This window comes from Hyaena hyaena, unplaced genomic scaffold (assembly GCF_003009895.1).
Source record: "Hyaena hyaena isolate Hyena2069 unplaced genomic scaffold, ASM300989v1 scaffold_1087, whole genome shotgun sequence".
Taxonomy (NCBI): domain Eukaryota; kingdom Metazoa; phylum Chordata; class Mammalia; order Carnivora; family Hyaenidae; genus Hyaena; species Hyaena hyaena.
In genome coordinates, this window is record NW_024081700.1 from 354259 (window position 1) to 367167 (window position 12909).

At 52.6% G+C, this 12909-nt stretch overlaps 1 protein-coding gene across 1 annotated transcript in view; it reads right to left on the reverse strand.

The window, feature by feature from the left end:
- Window positions 1–3751: 3751 nt before the first annotated feature.
- The window catches only part of PCNT (pericentrin), a 122821-nt gene continuing 113663 nt past the window's right edge, over window positions 3752–12909 (reverse strand). The window contains exons 45-50 of the mRNA XM_039222136.1: window positions 11540–11659; window positions 10147–10379; window positions 8616–8692; window positions 6991–7120; window positions 4667–4794; window positions 3752–4222 (exon numbers count right to left, since the gene is read on the reverse strand). Coding sequence (XP_039078067.1) covers window positions 4179–4222; window positions 4667–4794; window positions 6991–7120; window positions 8616–8692; window positions 10147–10379; window positions 11540–11659 — 732 coding nt within the window. The 3' untranslated portion in view covers window positions 3752–4178. The remainder of the gene's footprint in view (window positions 4223–4666; window positions 4795–6990; window positions 7121–8615; window positions 8693–10146; window positions 10380–11539; window positions 11660–12909) is intronic.

Below are 12909 nucleotides of genomic sequence, written 5' to 3' on the forward strand. Positions count from 1 at the left end.
TTGGGGCCCAGTGTGCTGAGGAAGCCACAGGACGTCAGCTTCCCCGCAGACCAGGACAGCTGCAGGCCTACAGCTTTGACAGAGGCCGTCATGCTCGCTGCTCAGGCCATAGAGCCACCCAACGCAGGACGCAGGTCCACTCGAACGCCCCATTAGGTCAGACCAGTAGGGTCTTGAAGCAAAGCTTTGCCTCCTCCTGGTGCTAACTCAATTTCCATTAGAGAAACATCAAACTTACCCCTGCATCCTGGCAGAGACCAAACTCCGGTCCCAGCAACACATGACTCAGGCTGCACATTGTACCCTGGGTGCTGCCTGACGGCTCAGCCATGAGGACAGGCAGGTGCTGATCACCTCAAGTGCTATTTATACGAGGTGTAATGAAAATATATAGATTTGGTCTTTGCTATTCGTTTCCTGGCTCCTAAAACCCTTGGAATTTCCTAATAAGAGTGTCCTTTTGTTACAATAACCCCCTTTGACCATACCTGAGTTTTTCACGAATGAGTTGGCTCGTGGTGGGTCCCCTAGATAGCTTCAGGATATGGGGGCCGGTCACCGGAGGGGCGGGGCTAGAGATGGACTATGGTCATGTGGCAGGTAATCATGACATCATGAAGCCCTGATAAGAACCCTGGAGCAGGCCGGTGAACATCCCGACGTGCTAAGAGAGTGGCATGCTCAAGGAGGGCGGGGAAGCCCTGTGTCCTGTCCTGCACGTCACCTCCGCTCTGCTGCCCTAGTCATATCATTCACACAGAACCAGTGAAATCCAACACTTCCGTGTATGGAGTCATTCTGGCAATCACCAAACCTGAGGGGGGGAGGTTGTGCAAACACCTACACTGTGGTTGGCAGAAGTGTGGGTGGCCTGGGGACCCCACTTACAGCTAGTGTCTAAAGTGGGGCAGTCTGTGCCAACTGCAGGTGGTGTCAGAACTAAAGTGTACAAACATAAGTTGCATGAACATGTGGCCTGGGTTCCCATTAAATTTCCTCTGAGCTCTCCCCGTGCCTCTGTCCACTCCTGTTTGGACACGGATTTGCCAAGCATGGACTGTCCCCTGAATCAGTAGGGACGGGGTTGCTATATTGGCTGGTGTGACTGACCCCAAACCCCATGGGGCAGCTGGATGGCCAGCCCACAGCGAGGACAGGAAAACCCATCTGTAATCTAGCATCTTCACCAGGTACCTCTTGGTACTCAGTACTTTCAGACTCAACTGTAAGAGGAGAAAACAAGGGAAGTCTTCTAAAACCAAGTCTATTATGAGCTCATATCTTTCTAGAAAGTAAGCTTATGTCACCCAACCAGCCAGCCAAGGTGCTGGCTGAGGACCAGAAAACAAGGCCTTGGCGAAGGAAGAGGTGATGAATGTCAAGCAGGGCCTCGTGACTGCATGCAGAGCAGGGACACCCTCCCCTTCCACCTCCCCCCTTCTGTGAGACAAGCCGCAGTGCATCAGCTGCACAACATTGTGAGGGGCTGACTCAGTCCTACAGGAGAAGTCTGTCTCCCCTGGAGAGCGGCACCATCGAGACGCAGCACCGTGTGGGCCTTGGAGGGGCCCACGGCCATCGTTGAACACTCACCTCGCACCAGGCAGGTGGGCTAAGTTACGTCTCGGTCATTAAGTGTGCGTGAAGGAGGACACGTGCTCAGGAGACGAGGGTGGACGGCGCTGCCCGCGTGCCTTCAGGTCGGTTCTCGCCTGTCTGTGCCACACACGGGCTGCCCCAGGCTGCCTCGTCCGGTCTTGTCCGACAGGAGGGCAAGACAGCAGACGGGCAATTCGCTGGCGGCTCCTTCATGTGGTCGGCCCTGTCCCCAGGTCCCTGCAACGACTCCCAGGAACCTGCCAGGCCCTGGGGGCCAGCAGCTTCCGGCCGGACTTGGAGCAGCGCCCCTCCGCCCGCAGCAGAGTAATCAAATCCTTATATTAAATCCCCTTTGTCTAGAAACCCAGTGGGTGGTTTCTGCGTCCCTGTCTAGGCTCTGATACAGTACCTTTAGAGTAAGGCACCCTCGCTCAGACTTTGGGTGGTATTTTTTCATCTTTCACGATGAAAAATTTCAAACAATAACCGTATACTATTATATGGGCCAGATTCAATATTTTACAAAGATTTTGCTGTGTTTACTTAATCCATATTCATGTGTATTTTTTCCTAACCATAGGAAAACCACAGAACCATCTCAGAGTGCATCTAATAGGTTGTGGCCCCTTACTCTTAATAATTCACAGCATTCTGTTACATAACTGTCAGCACACCTGAGAATTAAAATTCCCTTAAAATCTATTATCCAGTACAGATTTAAGTTTGCCCCAGTTACCCCCAAAACTTTTATAGCCATTGGTCCCCAATTTAGGAATGAAACATCACACACATCTCATTGGTTGTGTCTCCTGTTTCTTTTCACCTAGAACAGCCCTCATCAGTGCTGTCCATCTGATGAGACAAGGTGAATGACCTCCAGAATATCCCATGTTTGGGGGCACCTGGGTAGTTCTGTCGGTTGAGCATCCGACTTCGGCCAGGTCGTGATCTCACAATTTGTGAGTCTGAGCCCCACACTGGGCTCCGTGCCGTCGGCTTCAGATCCTCCGTCCCCCCTACCTCTCTGCGCCTTCCCCGCTCATGCTGTCTCCTCCCCTCAAGAATAAATAAAACATTTATTTATTTATTTATTTATTTTTTAAATTTTTATTTATTTCTAGGAGAGAGAGAGAGAGACAGCATGAGCAGGGGAGGGTCAGAGAGAGAGGGAGTCACAGACTGAAACAGACACCAGGCTCTGAGCTGGCAGTCAGCACAGAGCCCGACGCGGGGCTCGAACCCACGAACCGCGAGAACATGACCTAAGCAAAAGTCGGACGCTCAACCGACTAAGCCACCCAGGCGCCCCAAGAATAAATAAAACATTTAAACATCCCATGTTTGTCTTTTTCCTCACGGTTTCAGGTAATTTGTTCCTCCATTTATAAACCGGAGGCAGCACAGGAGACACCGTGCAGTCCACGCGTCATCACACCCGGAGGCACAAACACCAGGTCACCGTGCTTTTAGGACCCGACCTGATTATCGCGCCGCAGGCTGCAGAGCCGGCAGTTCTCTAATGGGACCGTCCCCCCCTTACTAACTAGCTGGCACCTTCCCATAAGAAGAATGTTCCCTCGCCTACGAGGATGACCTGCCGCTCCTCTGTGGAAGGCAGGGTGAACGCCTCTTTCTCTTTAATGACCAGCTCCCACAGGAACTTAGCTGGCGTGACGGTCACTTCTGCTGGCGGCTCTAAATGAGCCCTCCCGCGTGGACATTTATTCTGTAGCTGACGACCTGCAGAGCTGAAGAGACGCCTCCTGGCTCAGTGGCGGAGCACGGGGCTTGGGAGGAGGGGCGGAAAGGCCGTCGAACTGGCCTCACGGTCGTGTAGGCGGCTACAGACAATGCGGGCACGCACCAGCGCTGCAGGCCGGCAGGTGGTTCGGAAAAACACGGTTTTATGTTAAAACCTACGCCCCGCAGGATAAATGTCATATTTGGAGGTCCTGAAACCACACGGAGATGCTCACTAGGAAACCAAGGAAGACCAAGCAAAGGGCAAGCAAACGGGCTGCTTGTCTTCACCAGCAAGGGGCACTCTGCCTCCCGCCGGGAGCCCTGACATACAGGGGCTCCCAGTCTATGTGTCGGTTTCTGGCTACTGATAAAGCAAACTGGATAAAACTGAAACACAACACAGAGGCCATTCACAAATAAAATAGTGCGGGACTTTTATTCGTTTTGGTTTTTGCTTTTAAACCAAGTTCCCATCTGTACACTTTAAGAATATAAACAACAGGAGGCCAGTCTCTGCTTCCTGCTTGGAGGCGGGCGGGGAAAGTCTGCCAACGTGCCTGGAGCAGGGCAGGTGCTGGTCACTCACAAGCGCACTAGTCATCCCGGAAAGGTAAGGAACTAACAGGTACTGAAAGTACGCAGAATGTACCCCATCGGGCTCTGCAGCATTGCAAAAGGGTGAGAATGACGAGCCGCACTAGGGGCTGGCATCGCAGGCACAAGACGAGACTGGGCGCTGCCCAGACGCCATGCCACAAGCTTTCCTTAGAAAAAGGAAAACCACCAATCTTTTCCTCAGATAGAACTGTCGTAGGTAAAAGCCGCAAGGATTTTATTCATTGTTTAATTTTCTGGTGGCAGGATTTCTTTGAAGTAGAATCTAAAAATAAAGAAAAATGACGTAGCAATTCATTAGAAGTCTTCATGGGTCTTTGAAGAATTTCATAATTCTGAGGCAGTACCACAGAATTAATCTCATTTATGGTAAAAATAAGAATTACAACTAAAATATACAATGGTTTAAATTATGTTAATAAATAGCTCCCCACAAATTCTATCCTGAAACATAATATTTGTTCCCTGAAAACATAAAATGGAGCAAAAGGCCAGCTAGTGATTAAGAAACGGATCCCACACTCGCCGCTAATGGCACCGTTCGTACACCCCTGAGGTGCCTTCACGCACGATCCTGCTAATGACGGTCAATGATTAAGACTGAAACTAACAGCACTTACTCAGCTGAATACTACAGCCTCTCCTATGTTACTTCATGTTCCTCGGGAGCAGCGTATTATTTTAGGAAACAGAGAATAACTTTTATTACCTGGAGGTGCCCCGCCCAGTCTTTGCTGGATCATCTCTAAATGATGAATATATTCCGTCAACGAACGTTCAGGGTCTTGAGAAGCACTCAGGGATCCTTCTGACTTTGAATTTGAGGATGGAGCGGATCTTCAAACAAACACATAAATACCACCAAGAAACAAAACAAGAGTGGAAGTCAGCACCCAGCAGGCAGATAGGCAGCAGGGAACGGGGTGAAGCAGACGGCCATTGCCTTCCTATCCTTTACCGCAAAAACAAAGTGAAATATGTACATATATTGTGTGCATTTGTTTGTTCGTTCAGGTTATTTGTACGTAATTACGCATTTACACATGCATGTTTATAAACTCTATGCCCAGTGTGGGGCATGAACTCACAACCCTGAGACCAAGAGTTGCATGCCCTACTGACTGAGCCAGCCAGGTGCCCCAAAATAAGGCATTTTTTAAAAGTGCTATGTAACGCTTTTAAAACCAGCTTCTATAAAATGTTTCAGACTTAAAGTGACTAAAACTTCTGTAGACTGATTTTCTTCATAATATCTTCATGTATGAATCTGTTATCCCAACTGATTTTTGCACTGCTGTCTCTCAGACCCACCCCTTCTTTGTGCCCTGAGAGTGACCCAACTACCCACGGGCCTTTCCTGAAGGTCCCAAACTGTCCCCGTCACTGGAGGGACAACCCACCCCGTCCAGTCCCTCCTTGGGGCCCTTCCTCCTGGCCACTCTCTCTCCGGGTAGGGACACGTCTTACTCATCCTTGCCCCGCCCGCATCAGAGAGGCCTCGGCCACCAGACCAGGAGCCTCTGCTGATTCCTTCCCCACACAGAGCTGGCCCTCCAGGTCCCCATGGGCACATGTGCATTTCTGGCCCTTCTCGTGTCCCTGGGGAGCCCGCACAGGGCTGGAGCGGCATGAGCACAGGAGGCCCGGAGAGCGGCGTCTGCGGCTGGGCTGCCCCACGGCGCAGCAGGGGCGCCTATGCACCCTGCACCGTCTCTCCTGTCGGGACGGCGACACCAGGGACCGCCACGCTCCTCAATGCAGACTGCACAGAGACGCCACGTCAGCCAGGGGCGTGGGGTGAAGGAGCGAGCACAGGTCACTGGCACTGTGGAGACGAGCTGCACCCTACAAGTGGAGCACGCTGTGGAAAGCTCGCTCGGAGAAACAGAAGCTTCTGGATGTGTGTGCAAACACCCCACAAACACGCACACTGAACTCTGCTATAGGTTGTAAGGGTGTGTTACAACACAGGGGGCCGCCCTGCTCTAGATTTCCTCGCTCCAGCATTTGGACAGGATGTTCACATAGTTCAGTCTGCAGAAACACAACGGAAGTCACATCTTCCACATCCAGCACCTGGATGAGAAACCCCTCGGCTGGGAAAACCCTCTTCTGGGGACAGGCCGGGCCACACCTTACCACCCCTGTCAGGGCCTCAGGACGAGCAGATTCCACATACTCCTGGCTCAAATCCTTAGGCCATTAGGGAAAGCTTTCCTCATTTTAATTTCTTAAAAATGTTTTATTTATTTCTGAGAGAGAGAGAGAGAGAGAGAGAGAGAGAGAGAGACAGCGTGAGCAGGGAGGGGCAGAGAGAGAGAGACACAGAATCCGAAACAGCTCCAGGCTCTGAGCTGTCAGCACAGGGCCCGATGTGGGCCTCGAACCCACGAACCGTGAGATCATGATCTGAGCTGAAGTCGGACGCTCAACTGACTGAGGCCCCCAGGCGCCTCTAATTTTTAAACAAAACTGCATTCTACCATCCAACCACAAGTCCTCCTATTTTTTAATTTTTTTGATTATTTTTAAAAATTTTTTTAATGTTTTATTTATTTCTGAGAGAGAGAGAGAGAGAGAGAGAGAGAGAGACAGTGTGAGCAGGGGAGGGTCAGAGAGAGAGGGAGACACACAATCTGAAGCAGACTCCAGGCTCTGAGCTGTCAACACAGAGCCCGACGCAGGGGCTCGAACTCATGAACTGTTGAGATCATGACCTCGGCTGAAGTCGGACGCTTAACCGACTGAGCCACCCAGGCGCCCCAAGTCCTCCTATTTTTTTAAATGAAAAGGGCTTATTGCCCCCCAAATAACCTGCGGATGTTTAACCGGGTTGCTACGACATCTCAACTGCCAACTGAGGGCCAAGTCACGTGTGCGGAACCCCAATCCCAGAGCACAGGCCACGGCGAGCCCACCACGGCCCTGTGTGGACGTGTGCCCATCCGGGGAGGGCCCCTTGGGCTGAGCACGGCAGCAGCTCTACAGCACGGGCTGGGCTGCGTTGAAGACACAGCCTTGAAGGTCACTCACCTCTCCCTCCTGCACGGGGAGGCTGTTGGCACAGGGTCCCTGGTGTGGCCAGAGGACGCATCCCGGGTTGGTGGGGATGTGCTGGTTTTGTGCGGAAGCTGCTGCCGTGGCACCGGGATTCCTTCCCCCACTATCGTTTAACAGCAGAGGGATCAGGAAAAGAGACGAATGACTTTTAGTAGGAAGGCCCCTCCACCCAAACTTACGCTTTAAGGAATCTGCATGGCAATTTCAAAAAATTTTTTAAATACCTTATTTATAAATATTATGCTTTAAAGATTTAAAAACATGTTTTTTAGTGCTTACTTTTGAGAGAAAGAGAGAGAATGTGAGCAGAGGAGGGTCAGAGAGAGGGAGCTACAGAATCTGAAGCAGCTCCAGGCTCAGAGCTGTCAGCACAGAGCCCGACGCGGGGCTCGAACCCATGAACCGTGAGATCATGACCGGAGTTGAAGTTGGACGCCTAACCAACTGGGCCACCCAGACGCCCCTAATTTTTTTTTTTTTTTATTTTAAGCAATCTCTACACCCAATGTGGGGCTTGAACTCACAACCCTGAGATCAAGAGTTACATCCTCCACCAACTGAGCCAGCCAGGGACCCCTCAAAATTATGTTTTAAAAAGCTCTATGGGTGCCTCAGTAGCTCAGTCAGTTGAATGTCCGACTCTTGATTTCAGCTCAGGGTATGATCCCACGGTCACAGGATTCACCCCTGCCACAGACCCCACACTGAGCTGCTTAAAATTCTCTCTCTCCTGCTGCTCCTCTCCCCACTGGTGCCCTCTCTAAAATATAAATGAATGAGTGAATGAAACTGTCGCATTGTTATTTAAAAAAAAAAAAAAGCTCCAGAAGAGCACTGAGTTCTGACCACCTGTGTTTTGCCCCTGCCTGCCAGGCTGACCCGACCCCAGCATGCACGCGGGCAGGGCCCCAGGGGAGCCTGGGGTGCACGGGGGGACCCCACTTTGAGGAGAGGTCTCCGTAGAGGGAGAGGCAGAACCCTAGAGACCAGCAGGTATACCTGGTATAGGAGAAAACTCTCCTAAAGTTTTGAAGGTTGAAAAGCCATTTTTATTTCAAAAAGTAACAATTAACAGGTAGGAGTCAAAGCTAATCAGTGACCAGGGAGGCCCAGTCCCTGATGGTCGACTCTGGGGGCAGAGCTCCAGGGACACTACCACGGGCAGCCCCCTTCCAGGTGCCCAGAGCCTCGGAGAACCAGGGGCTGCTGCCCCGTGAGTGGGGCCTTCTCTGTGCTGACGTGTGGGGCAGCGGGGCACCTGCGGACCAGCTGTGGCTGAGCCAGCGCAGCTAGGTGCCCCAAGGCCAGATGCGACCGTACCAAGCAGAACATCACTTGGTTTTGGACAGTTAGATGGACGTCCTACTAAATGAGTTAACAGTCAACATATTTAGCATTTCTACATTTTTTCAACCATTAACTCTGTAAACCCTGGTTTCTTCTGTGCTTCCCAACATTAAAACCATTTTCCTTCCGAAGCCACCTCGCCTTGCTCACAGCATCCCTGCATGTGTGGATTTCGTATTTGCTTTACTGCATCTCCACTGGGCTTGGCCAGCCCCTGGCTGCCAGCGGAAAGGGGTGAGCAGGGGGCCCACCTGGGCGGGCCGCTCGGCCTTGCACAACAGCTCCTTTCCGATCTACTTCTTGCCACTTCTTAACCAAAAAGCGTAGTCTACAAAGGGAAAAAAGGGACACAAAACATTGAAAACTAGAGCAAACAGGAGTGAAAAGAGCAATGAAAATCCAGACGTGATCAACAACTAGAATCAGACTCACATGGGCCCCCACTGTCTTTGTGGTGACCTTGAGGCCTGTGCCCCCAGCATCTTCCTAGCCACAGCACCTCCCCGCCCATGCCCACCATCCGAGGGTGTCACAGACCCCGCTTCAAATCAGTCTGCAACACCTGCTCCCTTCGCCACCAACGCCACCTGATGGCTCAGGGTCAAAGGGGCAAAGACAGGTTGGTGCCCTGAGGCACAGCACCGTGGGGCTCCCGGGCCCCTCCTAGGATGGCCCCTTTGTGGCTTGTGGACGCTATTCAGAGACAGCCTTCCTGCCCGCCGCTCCGTCCAGGCACCACTGCCTCTCTGACCACGGACCCTCCTGGAAGGCACTTCCACTTCGCATCAAAACCACTGCTGCTGAAAATGCTCCTCTGCTTGACAGGAATGTGGGGGCAGGAATGTGGGGGCCTGTTTACCAGCCCCATGTAGCATCTACCAGGCCTCCTGGCACAGGGCATTCTGTCCAAAAATGTAGAATGGATGGATGGACAGATGGTGGGGGTGGTTTCTGGTCAGAACTCAGAGGTGAGGGGACGAAGTGCCCTGAGGCTGAGGGTCAAGAACACGAGAGCAGGACCCCTGCTGGACGGGACTGGGTGGGTGCTCCGTCTCTGCGGGGAGCAGGGCGCCACCACCCTCCTCAGCTCGGGGGAGGGAAGCCAAGGACGGCAGCCCACCGGATGCTGCGTTCAGCGTGTGCCCCACACAGATGGCTGGGGCCTGAGGGACGCACCTCATGGCATCATGGAGCGGAGGCAGCGGTGCAATTCTTACTGGGACAAACACAGTTAGAAATTCAACACGTCTTAAAATTATTAACATAAAGTGGATTTTCATCACTGTTAATTTTGAACAGGTCAAAATTCCCAGTCACACCAGAGTCACGTACCTGCCCCCAAAATGAGACTGTGGTAAATAAATGACTGGGACAGTGAGCGGCACCTGGGGCGTATGGGGCCCCCACAGCCTCCCCCCCCCCCCAGGAGTGGTCTCATGCCCACAATGGAAGACACAGCCCCTTTTACAGAGCACAGGTTTGACTGAAATACAGGAAACTGCAATCTGAAGCAGTGAAATGCAGTTCTGAGCCTGATCGATGTGCCTGTCATCAGAAGGAATCCTGTCGAGACCTGCCAAGGGGCAAGGCATTGTTTTCTGATAAAAAGCCATCCCTGAACATTCCAGCATCAGAAGGCAGCTGACGGTTTTGCACAACAGGATTTCTTTAGGCAAATGTCACGTACACTCTAAGGCCTCAAGTGTCATCATCTCAGAAGAGAATGTGATCGCAGAGTAAAAGAGGGCTAACCCCAACGTGCCTCCCGATCGCCAAGATTACCTTAGTATCGCGATCACAACCCTGACGGCGGTTCGGAATTTGGTGAAAGGGCGAGATGTGCTCATTTTCTTATCTGCTTTGGAAGGAAATACTCCCAAATGGGCAATCATGGAGAGCGTTTCTTGTTCAGAGTCCTGGAACCCACCAATCAATAGTAAAAGATACTTCTTTTGATAAATCAGAGCCTTTCTGAAGCTTTCTGCTCTCAAATAATGCAGGTACAATTTTTCCATCTGAAAGGAGAAAAAAGCAAAACAATCATGGAACAAAGACGTCTTGCTGACAGAAGTTATACAGTACATTTGTACCACTGTGCTTTAATAAGGACCAGACAGAGGCACTCGGCTGCCTCAGTCAGTGGAGCATGCGACTCTTGATCTCAGGGTTCTGAGTTCAAGCCCCATGTTGGGCATAGAGACAACTCCAATATATAAATAAATCTTCAAAAAAAGGAAAAGAAAAAAAGAACCAGACCATTTTCCTTCTCAGCAAATTGTCACGCCAGCCCTGTGTGACCTGTGTCCTCAGGGACAGTTTTGCTGTGCAGAGTCTGATCTCCTGTATCAGACAAAAGGTAGGCCACACACACCCTTTCCAAGCCTCAAAGGAGTCCCCAGGGGCCCTGGGAATCGGACCATGAGGTGAGGTGCACACCTGTGGCTGGGCGGGGTCTCTTCCCCCCTCCCGCCCCCGGACATCTCAGGGGCTTCAGGAAAACCCTCAAGCACATACAGAAGTATGTCGTTATATTCTAACGCTGTGACACAATTTCTTCCTCAAGGGGGCTCAGGGTGCAACCCTCAAGGCCAACACGATGCCCAGGGCGCTTTCAGGGTGTGGAGACTGTTGTCTAACGGGACTCTGAGCACAGACACATGGCCTGTGGGGAACAGGGCCGGCTTTCAGATGGAAGTGCGTTCGCCGGAACGCCCCTCGTCTGTGATGGCTCCACGGCTAGAACCAGCACGTCTCCTGACTGCAGCCAGGCACAGGGCGGGTCCGCATGCAGGCAGGGCGCTCAGCCCAGCGGAACCCACATCACAAGAACGTTTTGCGGCTACAGTGAACGGGCCAGGATTTTTACAAGTACCAGGATTTCAGGCGTGGAGGGAGAACAACCAGGCACAGCAGAGGATTTTCACGTAAAGCGACTCTGCAAGACACCGTGAGGGTGGCCACCGCTCCCTACAAGTCTGTCAGACCCACAGAGCACGCACCACCGGGACCTGTCCGTGCGTGCTCGCGTGGGCGGGGGAGGTCTCCGCACCTTCCCTTCAATTCTGCTGTGAGCCTTAAACTGCTCTAGAGGTAGAAAGTCTTTATAAAAGCAGATCAAGGGCAGCAAGCAGGCGACACAGTCTACACCCAGCATGGCCCTCCGGCCTGCCCTTACCTGTGTGCCGCAGGCGTTTGCTTCCTTGCTTGCGGCGGGCGTGGGCAAGCCCGTGTCGGGCTGTTGCAGTGAGCTCTGCGAGGCTGCCCCGTGCTGCCTCCACGAAGACCTGTCCGGCCTCTGTAACAAACGACACATGGCAGCGTCCCCACGGCTGTTCCAACAGAGGAGAAACACGGCCAAGGGCAGAGTCGGCTGGGGAGGCCCAGGGGCAGGGTCACGTTCACACAGCTTGTTTCTTGTTCCCCCCAAGGACCTTCCCGGGGGAGGCCCACCCTGCGTGGGAGGGGGCTGGGCACACATCTCCCGAATGACAGGGCGTGGGCCATGCCTGGGCCACCTTCAGCCTCTTTCCAATGGTGCCCACGCTGCCATCTGGTATTACCAATCAGATAATTAATGCTCATGGGTAGCTATTACTGCATAGCACTTATTGAAGTTAGGTACATGGCGAAAAAGGTACATTTTTATTAAAAAACAAAATCCAACTATCTATGAAAAGAACAGCTTCACACTTTCTGGTCCTAGAAATGCTAACTCCTGGCAGGTACAAATCCCTGGTTCTTCTCCAGCACCAACAAATCACACTCCCGGAAACCTCAGCAAGGGGCCCACTGGGTGCCGCGCACACTGAGGACGTCGTGACAGGCGGCGCGTCCAAACGCATGCAGCGTGGCCTGGACACCACAGTGTGTGGAAGCCGCCCGGAGCTCCAGCAGGGATGCACTAGCAGAGAAGGATCCCACAGTGAGGACAGCAGAGGGCCTGTCCTCACCAGACAGCCAGGACCTGACTGCCACTGAGGCAGAGGGAGCGCCGTACACGGGCCACGTGCACGGTGACCTCACGGAGGCCTCGGTCCCACAGTCTGGAACAGGAATCAAAGTCAGCCTGGTGGCACAGGCCCCCAGCTGCAGGGCTCAGCTGAGAGGAGCCTGTGACCCTGTGGAAGGGCCCTCGCAGGACCCATGACGAGGAAGAAGGAAAAGACCAGAGGTTTGTTTTCTTGGTCCTAAAACACAGCCTGGTCTTGCCTGGAGAGAAACACTCTAGGGCTGCAAGTCATCTCGGACACGAAGGACAAAACGCTCCCCCAGGTCACTCTCAGTAGCCGTGGGGACAGCCGATAACTGGACCCAGGGTGGTCACCGCTACATGATGAAGTGTCGCATCACTGTGCTGCCCACCTGAAGCTGACACAGTATCGTGTGCAGTTCTTCAATAAAAGTACCCTCCTGATTCCTCGTGAACTTCCACGTAAGGGTAAAGGTGCTTTAACAGTGACTGCGCTTTAGTCCCAAGGGGCCAACAGGACGCCTTCAACAAGGAACCTCCAAACCCTCTGAGCAAGCTCGCGAGGAGGGCGGGGC